Here is a 15933-nt window from a genome sequence, read left to right on the forward strand (position 1 = left end):
AACAGTCAGTAATGACTGGTTGATTTACAGCATTACTGCCTTTTCACCCCACATTCACTTTCTCAATTAACTCATTTATTCAGGATGTGGAGAGAGGGAAGACAATAACTGTGTGACCGCAGTTGTTAAGCCAATAATTACACGGTGGATGAAAATAATTCCTGGATAAAACAACACAACAGCTTTGGAGACACCAGTGTTAGCAATGCTAATTTAAGATAAAATCCCAAATATACATTAATTTAAAGCTTAAGCCTTTATGCATGGCATAACTTTTAGCTACAGTCAATTCTCTACAAACTCGGACGAAGATATAGATCATTATACCAGAACCTTGAGCAAGAATAAAATCAGTATTAAATATATGAACTTTCAATTATGAAAAATGTATGACACCTTTGAGATGGTCTTGAATGCAATAATAATGATAATAAACCTATATTGTATACTATAGGCTACTACTATAGTAATTTTTCACTTATTTAGTTACAATTATACACAATATTTTTCAAGAAATATGTATAAATAGGGCTGCACTATATGCCCATTGTGATGTCATCATATGTGAAAAGGGGGTGAGGCTATAGGAAACCCCTCGGGGTCTAAACACTTGTGGGGTGGACATACGTCATTTCCTGTTTTATTTTGTAGTAGCTTTCCTTGTTTGTCTCATGTTAGTTTTACTTCCTGTCTTTGGCGTTGTTTTCCCTTCTTTGTGATCATGTGCCCCGCCCTCATGTGTTTCACCTGCACTTGATTACCCCTGCTTCATGTGTGTGTGTGTGTGTGTGTGTGTGTGTGTGTGTGTGTGTGTGTGTGTGTGTGTGTGTGTGTGTGTGTGTGTGTGTGTGTGTGTGTGTTTAGTCTCTGTGCTCCCTGTTGTCTTTGTCAGTTCGTCTGTTCTGCTTCAGTCTGGGTTGGTGAAGTTTCCCTGTGTCCCTTGCTGCTGTTACCTGTGTTTGGATTTTCTGGTTTTCCTAGTATTGTTTTGGATTGGTTGTAACTGACTTTCTGTTATTAAAACCCTCTGCATCTGGGTCCTCAATCCTTCAAGATCTGAGAAGGCTTAGCTTCATTTGACTCTCGATTATAGTGGAAACGGTCATTTTAGCATTTTCACTTTCACTGTCTTTTTTACGTTTTGTTTCCTTACACCTGGAGAATATGAGTTATAGGCGGGGCCATCTCTGCAGCACCACAGTGCTTCATTTATGGTTTGTTGTGACACAATTTACCTTAATCAAAAGAAAATTCTAGCTGTACATATTGCGATGATACATGGGATGTAAGATACATTATCACTGACCCTTTGGACGCCGGGTTAGCTTCACATGTTGGAACAAGCAGATGCAGAATATAACGGTTATTTTGTAATGTGAAGAGTTGTACCTGTAGTGAGAAATACCAGCTGACTTTGCAGTACCCTCAGCTTTATGGAGCTTTTTTTCAGCTCATCGTTTTGTTTTACTTTTGGCAAGTTTACTGTTTTGGCTCGCTCATTAAATGTGGATTTCCAAACCGACAAACTTCCACTTAGAAAAACTGAAACCCAGTGATAAAAATTAACAACAGTAAACAGTTTAAACGATGTGAACAATATACATTTTTAGCAGATGTTCTTTATTGTAACTTTAGACACTTAAACAGATTAATTCCTGTTTCTTTACTGCTGCTGAATACTGATTTCCCTTCCCCTAAATGAATATATAGCGTTACAGGCTAAAGCTCTTTCAGTGTTATCATCTTTACCTTTAAAGGACATTTTGCAGTAACTGACTCCTTGTTCCCGACAGACTTACAGTGAGTGAACAGCTTAAAGTTTGATGGATATTGACATTCATGGAGATCGAACCTGTGACCTTCCTGTCATCTCCCTGTTACAGGATGAACTCTTGAACCATTAGGCCGCCCTGCCACTTAAGAGAAACCTCAGCGGTGAATACTGCAATGCACATCTTGTCCCTTGTGAGTATTTTCTTGCCTTTTACAATGTGTCTCTTCCCATAACTCACATTTTCCAGAGCATTTTACTTTAGAATAGAGAAAGTGTTGCAAATGTTCCGCTAAACAGTCTTCGTTGTTCAATTTCCCCTCCCGGTATTCAAACTTATTTTGTTTTCATATCTTGCCCCCAGAATGAAAAGTGTTTTTTTTTTTTTCAGTTTTCTTGTTTTTCCAAGGCTGATGAGGCGGTGCAGCTGCGGTATGAAGGGAAATGGAGGATTACGCTAACAGCGGTCCTCTTCATCCCCACAGATCAGTTGTCTAGACTGGCCAGGTAAATCCTCTTCCCATCCCCTTTCCTCTCACTGCTTTCAGCTCCATCTTTGATCCTCCATCACAGAGCCTAATGGCTCAAACACACTCCTACAACCAGGAACACAGAAGTTCAACTCCCTCCTTTCCCATCTTTCTTTCCCTTATGTTCCTTTAGACAAAACTTTCTTCCATTCTACTTGAATTTTTCTCACATTGTCACTTGCTGCGATGTGTGATAACGTTTCTTCAGCAGTGGAAAATAAACTTCTCCTGAGGTCATATGGTACTTTGACTTTGCATTTTCTTTCCATTGTGTCAGGGAAAGTGGAGTGCAGTATTTAAATATGCATCTCTGACGCTCTTGAACAGCTCATGCCTTAATTTAGGAGGTCACACACCTGGAAAGCCACATCAACAGCTAACCTGACTAAAATGGGCGATTGTGAGAGCGCACATCTTGGATTTACGGAATATGCTGATAAATCAATTAAAGTCAACGTGTGAGATCCTCTTTTCTTTATTTCATCTTCATGTTTTGTGCTTCTCTCGACCCAAAGATAATCTGTTAACATATGGATATATTTTCCTCTTTTCTTTTTGTTTCAGCTATGACACCCATTACATTACAGGTACCGGTCTTTGATACAGTTATACTGGTAATGTAAAACCATCAATGTCTGAGTGCCAGAGGTCAGTACAGTGTCTGTAGACCTGGCAATAGATTCTACTCTTATCAGCAGATCTATGGACCTTTTATCCAAAAGAAAGTGTCAAGGATTTTTGAAGTGAGATTCTTTGTTTATCCGGTAAAATGTGTCAAAATTAGCACAGGAGGAAATTATCTAATGTTGCAGAGTTTATGCTCAGAACCGATTGTCAGACCCACTTTATTTCTAAGGTCAACCATGAACCTTGAAGCTCAGTATTTCTGCTGGTGGTGGCTGTTGTCTTTTATCTTTCACTGATAGCCACTATTCTCGGCTTTGAATGTGCCAGACAAATTTAGAGGAAAAAAGATAAAATCATTTACAAAGGGTTACGGATTACCTTACCTGTGGATGGAAAATATCCAACAAGATTATTATGCAGCAAACTGTGAAAAACTCACCCTTTAAAAACTTTTAGACACATTTGTGATAGAAAGATAGATAGATGGATAATAAATTGAATACCAGCACAAAACATACTAAATAGCATGCAACTAAAAAGATGATAGTTTCTTTTGTAAATTCTTTTATAAATTACAATTTTAAAAATAATAACAACTTATTGCATTCTGTAAAACATTGCTAATAAATGTCTCATAAGAGACTAGAAATAAAAAGTGTATATAGCCTATTTAAAGCTGCACTAGTGGAAATGTTTATATTCATAAAGACCAAAAGCGACTGTGACGTGAAAGGCGTTTCTCGAAGTGACAAACCGGAGAATCATCACACATCTCTGTAATTCCCCTCACGTCTACAGAGTGTTGTAGCATCTTTCAGCTGATTGTTTTGGTTTTACAGCCTGCAGCTTTAATGTTTGGTTAACCTTCATTTCCAACAGCAGTGGGAGGCTGTTTTCATCTACAAAGTCTACTAGGCAACAAACAACAGACAGACAAGCTAGCAACTAGCCGGAGCATTTAGCTGCTAAAGAGCCGGATATTTCCCGCAGGAGTTGGTGGAGACCAAAACAGAGCTAAAAAGTCCAAATGAATGCTAATGCATTGCCGGATGAATAAATGACCAGTTGGCCATATCTCTATATGTATTTGGTGATGATAAATAATATGTGAATGTTGGGTTTACAGTTTCTGTTGAGAAAAGATTTGAGTGACATCTTGTGTCGGAGATGGGAAGATAAAAGCGCTTTCTTTTATTCTTTTAAATTCCAAGGTCAAACAGACTTAACTGGGCCTTGCTTTTCACCCTTGTACACGTTTTAGCCTTGATTCTCACAGCTGCATGACAATGACACTAACAACATCTTTTTATATTTAAAAAGAATAACCTGCAGGACCTGTCCATTATGAGTATTTGCTAATAGAAGCAGAAGAAGAACAGTTGAATTGAAAAGCTTTAAGATTCCTACCTGAACACCATGGGAAGGTTAACCCATGCGAAGCAGCATTTAGGAAATACTGGAGAATATTGAGAACAGCTTGGGGCTGCGTGGTACCTGCTGATGCTATCAGAGTATCATTGTTCTCGTGTTTAATCGCTGTGGCTAATGACAGGAAATGAAATCACCCACTGAAGACCAACACGCTTCCCACAGAATAATTACTGCTGTTGACCTTGTGCCTCTCTCTGGTATTAAAGTGTACAATGATAACTCTCACCACACACTTAGCCGCTGCATATCATGGACTGCTTCAGACTGCTCTATTAAGCTCTCACTTATTAAAGACAAACTCAAAGATGCAAACCGAGTCGCTGGCTTCATGTTGTAATTGTAGCCACTGTTAGAAGTGAAAGGATCTGTCTGTTTGTTACATTGGTTATCATTATCTGTTCTGTCATGTTCATATAGTTGGAGGAGGAATAAAAACACAATTGTGATAGTCTGCCACAGCACAAAGCCTAATGAAACATGCTGGTGTCCTTATATTTCTGAATCCCCTTGCAATTACTTACATATCGATTGCAATTTTAGAATACTTTTCATCATTTTCATTGTTGTGTAGACAAGTTTTTCATTTCAACTTCTCCATTTGTTTTTCTTCAAATCACCATCATGCAGATGTGCACAACATCTGGACATGTTTACATCCAGAACACTCATGCAGCCTACATATGTTCACCTTTATGTTTGCACACCTCATACTGTAGGGACTTGCATGTGAAAATAGCTAGAAGGAAAAACAGAAGAAAATGTTTCACTCAACTTAAGGTCCACTTACTAACTTTTCTGGGGCTTTCAATCAACCTACCAGTAAAAAAAACACAGCTGTGTTTATCGATAAAATATATTAGTTACATTCAAGAATCGACAGATGCAGAAAAGACCTGTCTTCCCAAGTGTTAGATAAGAGGATTAATACTACTCTCGTGCTTGTATGTTATGCCACAGCCAGCAAATGGTTAGCTAAGCTTAGCATAAAGGCTAAAAACAGCGGGAAACAGCTAGCCTGACTGTCCAAAGGTGACATCATCCGTCCTTCATATAACTGGGTTAATTAGAGAGTTTCATACTATAGGTGCACACACACACACACACACACACACACACACACACACACACACAGGTTGTTTCAGTCTTTCTGCAAAGCTAAGCTAACCGGCCTCTGGCTGTAGCTTAATCTCTAACAGGCATGAGAGTGGTATCAATCTAACTCTTGATTGATACCACACCAATCTAACTCTTGAAAAGAAAGCATTTGTATTTCCCAAAATGTCAAACAAGTTCTTTTAAGGTAAAACAATGATCCAAACCAAAGTGAAGTAAAAGTAAAATCCAATCTGAACCTTGTTTATATCCTGAAAGTCAAATCTTGACAGCACCCTTTACCGTAGAAGCTTTGGCTGCTGCTGCAACCCCAGGTTTGTTAGAGAGGTTGATGTTGATGCTGTGTGTGTGTGTGTGTGTGTGTTTGTGTGTGTGTGTGTGTGTGTGTGTGTGCGTGGCTTGACCTTGGGAGCACTGCTGGGTGCCATTGATTTGTTTACCTGTGTGCTCCTGACAGTTTCTCATTAGGTTTCTTTTGCACAACACTTCCAGGAGAGGAGACCAGATTCTGCACTTCACAGCCGACGATGCGTGATCAATGTACCTGATAGACTGACACTGGCAATATAATTCTGTTGAATGGCTGTTTAATGGATGTGAGCGCTCCATTTAGTAGCCACAATAAGGTGCCTTTTGTGACTGAAGCGGCATTGTGGGGCTGTATGAGGAAAACAATATCGTGAAAGAAGGGCTTTGTTAAAATCACTTTGGAAGACGAGAGAGACTGAGGGAGAAATTGTGTTTTATTTCACTGTTATTGGAGAATATTGAAATTATTTGCATAGTATAGACGAGCGAACGCAATCTAGCATTATTAATGCTTTTTATGCCGTTATTCTTGAAGACGGAACCTTTTAAACACAACTAAACACAGGATAAATGAAGAAAAAGGGGCAACACAATGGCACAAAAACAATTTCATCTGTATTTTTTGGCCTCTTATAAATCTCTTCTTCTCTCCTTTTCTTATAGTTCTCTCTCTCTCTTCGTCATTAAAGCTGTTTTCCCCACATACCTCCAAATTTTTTTTATTTAAAAGCGAGACCTTTGGATCACTGTAATGATGCTTTTACGAACAGAAGTGCACAGTGGGCACTGGTGCTGCTGATCAATTAAACAAACTGCACCATTTACAGCAAAGCTTTATAACAATTAGCCCCTGAGCACAGACACGAATCCCTGACTTACAGTGCTTTATTTCCAACACACCACTCACTCAGACAGGGTAGAAAATCGCCTTCTTTTCTCATGTGAACTTCTCATGTCTGCTTAAATAATTTGACATGGTCACAAGGAGGCAGTGTTGTCACTCTCCTCACAAATCCTCCTGCCACCACCTAAATATGGTGATGGGAGGGAATCCACTTATTTTAAGGTGTTAAAAGCGCCCCTGATTTGCAGCTGTAATCCTGTCCATTTCACGGGGCCAAAAACAAAGTGGAAACATGGCAAAGTGTCCTCGCTCTGGACTCGCAGCTCATGTTCTCTCCATGACATGAAGTGACACAGAAATCAGCTTGCGGACACATCAAGGTCTAATTACTCCTCAGGTGACAAGACCCCCTTGACATCCTCTAGCTGAAATGGGATTTTATGAATATTGAAAGCTGACAAGACAAGTGCTTCCATTTAAATCAGTTGGGATTTACATCAAATTGCTGGGAATAAGACAACGGCAGCGCTGATTAGATCCTTGCCTCTTGTTAAGAGAGGTTGAAACATTGACTGTGCGGACATAATAGTATGGGTGTATATACCATACATGACACCCTGGGGTGCCGCACAGGCTGTCTAGTTCTAGGTGTAGTCAACATCATATTTAATGGGCAGGGACAGGCTGTGGGGCAAGAGAGGGGGCAGCCATTCTCTAATGATCAAAATAACACTTCGTCAATGTAATAGCCCGCTGTTCTTCATTCTTTACACCCAACTGACAGAACATTTCTCATGGCTTTGTTTACACCAATGCTGCTGCCCTTGTGGTCGGCTGTGACTTATATAAAAATGTTGCCCCATAAACCATGATTATTTTCATTGCCATTGATGTATTGCAATCACTTAGCGAATTCCCTTTGAAAGCGATGGTCCTGAGGAAGACGTATGGGGCCTGCAACTTTGACTCAAACATCAGTGACAATGTGAGGTTTTGTTTATGTAGAGGGGGAGCAACAGATGGCAAGCATATCTATAAATAAGTCGCTCTTCTGAATAGGAGATTAGTGCATTTGAGCTGCTTTTTAATGGTCTCTGGGAGAGATTAAAAAGTAAGCTGATTCATAATGCGTTTCTCTTTGCAGTGATTCACTCACAAACAAGGATCTGGAAAGACTTGGTGGAAAACGTCTTCAACGCGCTTAAGATTGGAACATAATGCACGCCTTCTCTGCGTGGCAGAAATTTCAAGAATCTTACAATGTTACCAGGTGCATTAAGTTATTAATGAATGAATTTTTACAGCCTTGATAATAACACATAATAACACTCCCTTTTCCCCTGCGTGCTGATCACTGCAAACCTTTCAACCCTGCAGACCTCACCAAGCACCGTGCATATTTCCACCCATTTATTTTCCATGCCTGCACGTGATAATATGTTTTAATACTGCATACACACTATATACTGTATGTATAGTGGTTATTCCAGAGCACAAGTCAAACCATTAAAGCAAAAATAAACAATGGCACATTCCAAAGTTCATGTAGAATAAAATGGTGAAAATGCTGATAAATACATATAAACCCATCTTGGTTTTAGCCTCTGGGTCACATTTTCTCCAAGTTATTGAAATAGAATGGAGAAAAAAAAAATCTCAATTATATAACCATTGCTGATCAGCCTACAGATAGCCGCCCACCTGAGGCTACCTCAGCATCCTCCACAAATATTGACAGAATTCTTATCTTTTTTTCCTTATTTTCTAACAAATATGAAGCTCGTGCACGAATACTGTTTTTCCCGGCTTTTAAACACCATAAATTCCTCACACAGACAGTTTTGCATTGACTGCATGTTTTCCTGGAACTGCAGGGCTCAGGATGTCTGATCAAGTGGATTTGTGGCTGTATCTTCAGATAACTGCTGTCTGGATAAACTCTATATCTGTCTTTTAATGACACTGGTGTCACTGTCTCTTCTCCGTTACAAAACTGGAGACTCGCCAAGTTTGGTTGTGGTAGCAATCAGGGGCTTTATGTGGCTGTGTTTCCTAAACAACAAGCTTTTCTAATTTAATGAATTCATAAACACGCCCAGGAGAAAAGCATGCTTGACCTATGAGAAGGTGAATAGATTTCCTGAGAACTATTGACAGCTTGTCCTAACAAGTAAACGCAACCTAAGGAGTCATGCAGTCCCAATCAATTGCCTAAAAGAGTAAAGAGGACGGTTATGCAGCCTCCGGAGATGTTCCTGTAACTGTACTGACCGATCTGAAACACAACAGGTCAGCCGTACCTCTATTAATATACAACATCTGAACATCTAAGCCTTTTAATACCATCACATAGCTGTGCTCTTAAGGTCAGTCTAACCATCACCCAGTCCACCCCAAAAACATGCATGTCTGACTCATCTGCAATCGAGACAGGCTCTCTCAGCTGATGAATGATTATGCTATTTTCATATATGCATTTGTTAGTTGGATCTATCAGCAGTTCTCCGAGGTCATTTGGATGCCGACACCTTGTGTTTTTCTATATCTAATGTAATTATATGGGAGACAACACTGGAAAAAATACCTGTAGAGAAGGTTTTGCCCTAAAACAGTCAATCTAGTGACTCACTGTGTCTGTCTAGATATTCTACCAGCATATTTCATCAACTATAGTAATGCATATAAAATAACTGCCCCGCCATAGTGGTATCTGTGTGATGTCATTCCAGTCCTTTTTGCGTGTTTGAAAAGGTCTAAATGTATAAGAGGAGCCACCAAATTATACAATATTGTTTTTCTAAATGAAGGTAACATGTTGAATAGCAGGCTTATCTAAACCATGAAAATACATGCTCCTCTAAAATAAAAGCATTAAAACACTCCAGCTATTTATGGTGTCACTTAAATTTATGCTGCTTTTCTGCTTTTTATTATTATTTTGCATAGTAACCTTTTTTTTTTTTTAGATACTGAAGCTCACTCATCTGTGAGGTTTCAGGTTGGATGGTACCTTTAAAGTTGAAAAACAATAACTTATACCACCTAGGCTGGATTACCATCCTGGCAAAGCAGGTAACTGCACTGGGGTCCCAAAACTCAAGGGCCCCCAAGGGTTTTTGGCAAATTTACTATTTGTAAATCTGTTTGTGATTTTGCACGTAAAACAAAGTAGAACATAAAATAGACACTGTGTTATTACCTGATCTTGTTGCCCTGTCTCTCAGAGGAGCCAGCTGTGTCAAAACCTAGTTCTACTAGCTTTATTTGTTTCGTTTTTATTGCGCTTTTTTATCATATACGTGCTACTGGTGAGTTTCCGGGTCAAATCCAACTGTTCACTGAATCACTTTGTACATATGAGCAGACGTGGAGGTTCTGGTGAATAATGTCAGTGGTGACATCATATAAACAGGTTCTAGCTTTTTTATCCAAAGCAATTCACAAAGCCTAGTTCTGCTGCTGTGCATCTTCAAAAAGCCAGGGAGCTACAGTGAGATGAGAGAGGATTGCAGTAACATTACATACACGCTTTGTTGGTCTTGATCAGATGCAGCTACTTTTGCCCCATAGCTCAGAGTTTGTGCATGGGCCCCCCCACCCGACCCCCGAGCCCCTGCTCATGGGTGAGTCTATGATAATATGGTAATGGCGGGGACTCAGCACCGCGGACAGTTCCGGTGTATCGCTCCGCCCCCTCCACCCTCTGCGTGTCGCGCGCGGCGACCAATAGCTACAGCAGCGTCAGTTTAGCACTGGATACAACAGAGGGAGCTTCAAAGCGCCTGTCCACCCAGAGAGGAGGAAGAGGGAACCTCGGTCCGGCTGTGATGCGTAGCAAGGGCTCTGCGGGCTGAACAACACTTCGATGGGATAAACCCTCCCGGTCACATTTAACGGCTCATTGTTGTCTGTTTGTAGCGTGCGCGCGTGTATGTGTATGTGTGTGCGTGTGTGTGTTCCGCGAGGACCGAGAAATGCTCTTGTAAGCGCGAGCGTGAATGACATTAACGCCTGCGGTTTTGCTTCACACAAATATTTGGAGGTGCTCTAACTTGGAGCCGTTTGAACGTTGAGTAAGTTTTGTTTTTGTTTTTTTTTTTTTTGGCTTTTTTATTTTTATTTTTTATTTTTTATACTTGCATTACATTTGAGTCGTTTTTACTTTGAGCACAAAGTCCAGGACAACATGGGGAGCGAACAGTACTTGCCGGAGCTTATGGCAGAGAAGGACACGCTGGATCCGTCTTTTCAGCACTCCCTGCGGCTACTGGATCAAGGTAAATGTCCGTGGTTAAATACTGATGTAAACAGTTTAGGCGTGTGAAGACTGTTTGGGTCTACAACACAGAGCTCAGGTTTAACGCTTGGTGCTGGGCTCCAGGCTACACCACACCAGCAGCCTTCCCACTTCAAGTTAAAAAAAATAAGAGGTTTGTGGGTCTACTTACAATTTCCTGTTTGGTCACACTAACACAAAGCGAGGTCCTCTCAGCATGGTGGCAGTTTTGCTAAGTTGTTATGCAGCAAGGATATCACAGCCAGCTTTCTCCCATTTACCTGTAAACTGAGTAAAAACGGGGGCATGTTTTACTGAAGACTCCACCTGCTCCATTAGTCATGAGGAGGGATACAAACTTTTTCATTTGAGCTACACGAACAGGAACACACAAGAGCATAAATAATACAATCCTTTCTGCTGGCACATACATATGGATTTTTTTTGTTGCTGGCACAAACAAAAAGATGTTGAAGGAAACTGATGGCAAGGTGAATATTTGTGCAGAAGCCTCCCTCCTCCCTATTTGAAATGGCATAACATGTGATTATAGCTTACAGTTTATGAATGGAAGCAGCAGCGAAACCTCTAATCACTGAAGGCACTTGACATCCCAGTTTTTCAGGGGGATGCAGTCATCTCTATCCCGTGCAGACACGTGTAAGCTGTGGTGCAAGTAGTTGAATAATCACACTCTTATTCAAATGTACATGTGTTTCCTCCTTTGAAGAAGTGGACGTGACTGAAATGGAATTTTGAACGGATGGAGCAGCAGCAGCCGCCGCCGCGCAGACGCTTTAATTAATCCGTTGCACAGCCCTACTGCTTTGAAGCTGTCTGAATTTTTGCAAACACTTCTTCAGACGCAGCCCCGTGGAGCTCCTCATGTGGGAAGTGCACTGTTATAGCATCCAAGTGCATCCTTCAAGCACCACTCATGGGCTTTGTCTGGATTCAGGCAGACTGCTGTTGGCTTTAACAGTAACAGACAAGGAGCATTAGTTCACTGTAAGCAGTCCTGCTGCACTGTAACTAATTTTGATGAACCTCCAGATGCAGCTGCTGCACGAGCTGTTTTTATTCAGACAGCCATGTCACTTCTAGTTGCTTCTTCCCAAACTTGGGACCTCAAGGGATCCTGAAAGGAAGCTCCTAAGGGTCCCTTAGCAAAGTGAGACATGATTTAATTTTAGTGTTGTTTACTTGCTGGGGTTTACCAAAGTGACAAACGGAGTTACTTTTCTGATTGCACCGTCATCTTCTGAACTTTAGGGCTGCAGCTAATGTGTATTTCATTACTGATCTGATTATCTTCTCAATTAATCAATTAAGCATAAAGTGTATAAAATGCTAGAAAATAGTGAAAAGGGTCCCTCACAGTTTCCCTAAGGCAAGGAAACTTTATTTGTTTTGCCAATTTCAACAACAAGGCAATTCAAAGTGCTTTACGTTTAACATAAAATGCTTTAAGACAAAATGTAAAAGCAGCGTAAAGATGATACAAAAAAAAAAAAAAAATATTTATTTGATTTAATAAAAGGCAGAGGCAGACAGAGAAGTCCTTAGCCCTGATTTAAGAACTGAGGCAATGAACAAGGTAATGTCCTTAAGTGACTTGTTTTGTCCAACAGCCCAAAGCAGAGATATTGAGATAGAGGGAAGCAGCAAATCCTCAAAACAGTGCAGTAAATATTTGGCAATTTTGCTCTAAAAACATGACTTAAAAAAATTGTTTATCAAAATAGTTGGCAGTTAATTGACTAATCATTTTATCTCAAAGTTTATCACATTATCATATCGTAATCCTCCTCTCTGATATAATCAGATTGAATCATATTTAACCAGCGTTTGTGTTCATATTAATTGGAAATGTTGGGAGATTCAGCCATGAAAGAGTTTGGCATTCCTGCTGTGTCCTCAGATAGCCCTCTGAAAAAATGACTGTAATCTACTGGTTTAGAAATGAGGCACGTTCTTCTCTGTCGTGTTGAGAATGAAATATGTAGGAGCAACGATTCCAGTTTTAACCCTCATACATTGTTTTATGACCTTTTCGACATCGTCATGTGTAGAACGAAATAACTCTACTCTCGTCTATTCATTCAGCGCATGTTGGAGTAACTCGTGTAACGACCCTGACGATATCGGTAGCAGATTGGAGCCTGGTTTGAAAGAACAGACTTGAGGTTAAATGCGTTTTTGTGCTGAGCTGATTCATGTACAGTAAGGTAAATTCACTCCGGTCCGTGAGGCGGATAAGGCTTCTGTTTCACTCAGCACTTTTTTGTTATCAGCTGGTTTCGTTATTCAAATCTGGGTTAGTGTCTTTCCTTTCTAAGAACACATACCCCCCTCACTGACAGAGAGAAGACTGGAGCACTGAATACTTAATGCCATTTGAAAGACACTTACCAGCCGCTTTCTTGACAGAGTCTCTTAACGTCCTTTGTCCACATTGCAGGTCTTTTCTGTAGCGCAACGGCAAATATTGGCCATTCCCCAAAAACGGAATAAAAGTGATGGAGCACTTAGAGAATGAGCCAGGACAAGAATTTCAGAGTAAATGTTTCCCCCCGGCGTTTTACATTCAAATAGTGTTCACCTAACACAAGTTCCTGATGTAACAGTTCCAGTAAAGTTAAGTTTGTGATATTTCTGGTGGGGGCAAAGATTGCAGTTGGACACCATCGCAAGCAGCAGAATTAATCCGTGACATTTTATGAAGTAAGCAGAACTCTGCGGTGCACAAAATTTGGCCGAAACAGTCTGCCACAACTCCAAAACTGTAAATACTGTTATCTCTCTCTCACACAACAGATGGAACACGATGCAGCTTAATAGAGCACTTCTTCTGCCATCTTGCTGATGAGTTCTGGACTTGATTATGCAATTGGCAGGGGGGGATGCGGGGAACAGAGCTAGAGTAACTAGAGTTACTGCATGCAAACGGCAAATATGAGATTACTCTTGCTCTGGAGAGACTTTCATTCAGGAGAAATTAGGGGAGCATTGTGTTGGAAGCTTGGGGACAGGGCGGGCTGCTTTGATAAGTCTGGGCCATTCGCAGAGCTCCTCTCCCACAAGGACCATATCTCTGCCCCTGTGACAAGCCTCATACAGTCAGCAGCAGACTCTTGGAGCTGGAGAAATATCTTAAGCCAAAGAGACAAGCGGGACCAGCAGCGTACATGGAATGAAAAATCCTCAGCAGCATACTAATGAGTAGCTTCGAGGTATACGGAAACACCTCGGGTGACATGGAAGTGCATGTTATTTACATGAAATCAGTGCAGCCCTACAGTAGATGGAGGCTGCCAATAACACACATTTCCAATATTTCAGTTATCTTATTTATTTATTTATTTATTTTTGAGCCTGAAAGTTTGTTCATGATCATGAAAACACTGAATCTCAGCTTTAGGACTGTTGCTTTTAATTTGAATTTGAAATTACAGTTCAAATGTGGGGAAAAAAATGAAATGACCTATATTCAATCTGACTTATTGCCTGTCCTGTCGCCCTCAGTCAAAAGTATTCAATTAGAATTCAAAGGGGTCCAGTTAGACCAAATTTTCTTTGAATGAAAACGGGCTGCAAGAAGTGACACCTACAGGACACAAGGCTTTTGAAAAAAATGTAATGTGGTGCTTGATTTTTACAAAATGAAATAAAACCTGTAGCTTGACTTTAACAGTTTCAACCAGTTTTATAACAAACGGTCTCAACACATCTCTAACAACTGAACGGCTGTAACACTTCCTTTTTCTTTACTTCCTCTATCCCACCTTCCCTACTTATCTCTCCGACGTTGTCTCTTAGCGTGTGTGTGTTGTGTCTCGATCACTGACACAAGTCGCAGTGATTGGCTGAGTAGCGTCATGTGATCAGTGTCGTAATGGCTGAAAAAAAAAAGCTCCGCCGTTTAAAATAGAAACGCTGCATCAAAATTTAATAATTTGCAATAATTTATAGGGTATATGTCTGGGTCCGGATCCAGACTGTAGCCCGCCGTGACCTCAGCCAGTCTGAAACATGGTGGAGAAAAGTAAGGCTGTTTGCTGACTTTGTACATTGCCTTAATGTTACAATGAAGTGAACAGTATTTCCATCGTGGGTATATAGGTACATGTGTTGTGTTTGAACTGATTTGATTGTGTTCGCTCAATATCATTTTTTTCTTTTACGTGACGGCCTTAGTCTAGCTAATGGCTTTTTCTAGTCTACGTTTTTGAGGCTCCTGAGATCCGGTTGAAATCACAAGTAAGTGGACATTGAGTTAAGATGTTTTTCGGTTAAATACTTTTAGATTTTATCGATTTTTGTCAGAAAAATGTTCAGGAAAAGAAAAGAAAAATACCCATCAGTTTCCCAAAGGCAAAGAAAAGCTTGTTTTGTCCAATAAAGAGCCTTAAAGCCAAAACAATGCACTTCAGAATGATTAAAAAAAAGTGAAAAAAAACATCACTGATTATTTACTTAAATGCTCACATGTCCAATCGGCTAATAGACTCTGTGATGACAGATGTGGTTCAGCATCCGAACCACCCAGGAGGATAAACATCTCAAAACTATTGAAGTTGTACACGGTGAAAATACAGTCCCACAGGGTCGGAGTACAGAGACGATGATACATCAAATGGAAACTATGGGCAGCTATCAACGTCGCTGCCAGTCGTTTGACAGAAACGATTTCTATAAAATGCTTCTTGTCTGTGGAGTCGGTGTGCAGGTGTTAGCCTTTTCATCGGTGCTGATTTCCAGTTGTCTTCAACCTACACATGACGCGTGTAACCTCGCTGATTAAATTTTCCCTGTTAGGCTCCAGATTGAAGTGTTCGGCTGTTTGATAAAAAAGCAAGAGAATCAATTACATTCAGGTTTATTCTTTGCTTGATATTACAATTTTGTATTTAATGTTATCTCTCTGTTTCACTCCCTCCTCATCCTGCAGACGCAGTGTGAGAAACACTGCATATCTATTATTATTATTATGACGATAATTTGATTATCATAGCTGTTAAGACTTTTATCA

At 40.3% G+C, this 15933-nt stretch overlaps 1 protein-coding gene across 2 annotated transcripts in view; it reads left to right on the forward strand.

The window, feature by feature from the left end:
* The first annotated feature begins 10366 nt into the window (after positions 1-10366).
* Positions 10367-15933, forward strand: part of khdrbs3 (KH domain containing, RNA binding, signal transduction associated 3) — a 101987-nt gene continuing 96420 nt past the window's right edge. Inside the window, exons 1-2 of one of the 2 annotated variants that reach the window (XM_056399832.1) lie at positions 10367-10698; positions 10794-10902. In XM_056399832.1, coding sequence (XP_056255807.1) covers positions 10812-10902 — 91 coding nt within the window. In that variant the 5' untranslated portion in view covers positions 10367-10698; positions 10794-10811. Of the gene's footprint in view, positions 10903-15933 lie in introns of both variants that reach the window. The other variant, XR_008829921.1, reaches the window with a different exon arrangement.

The sequence above is a fragment of the Seriola aureovittata genome, chromosome 16 (genome assembly GCF_021018895.1).
Source record: "Seriola aureovittata isolate HTS-2021-v1 ecotype China chromosome 16, ASM2101889v1, whole genome shotgun sequence".
Taxonomy (NCBI): Eukaryota; Metazoa; Chordata; class Actinopteri; order Carangiformes; family Carangidae; genus Seriola; species Seriola aureovittata.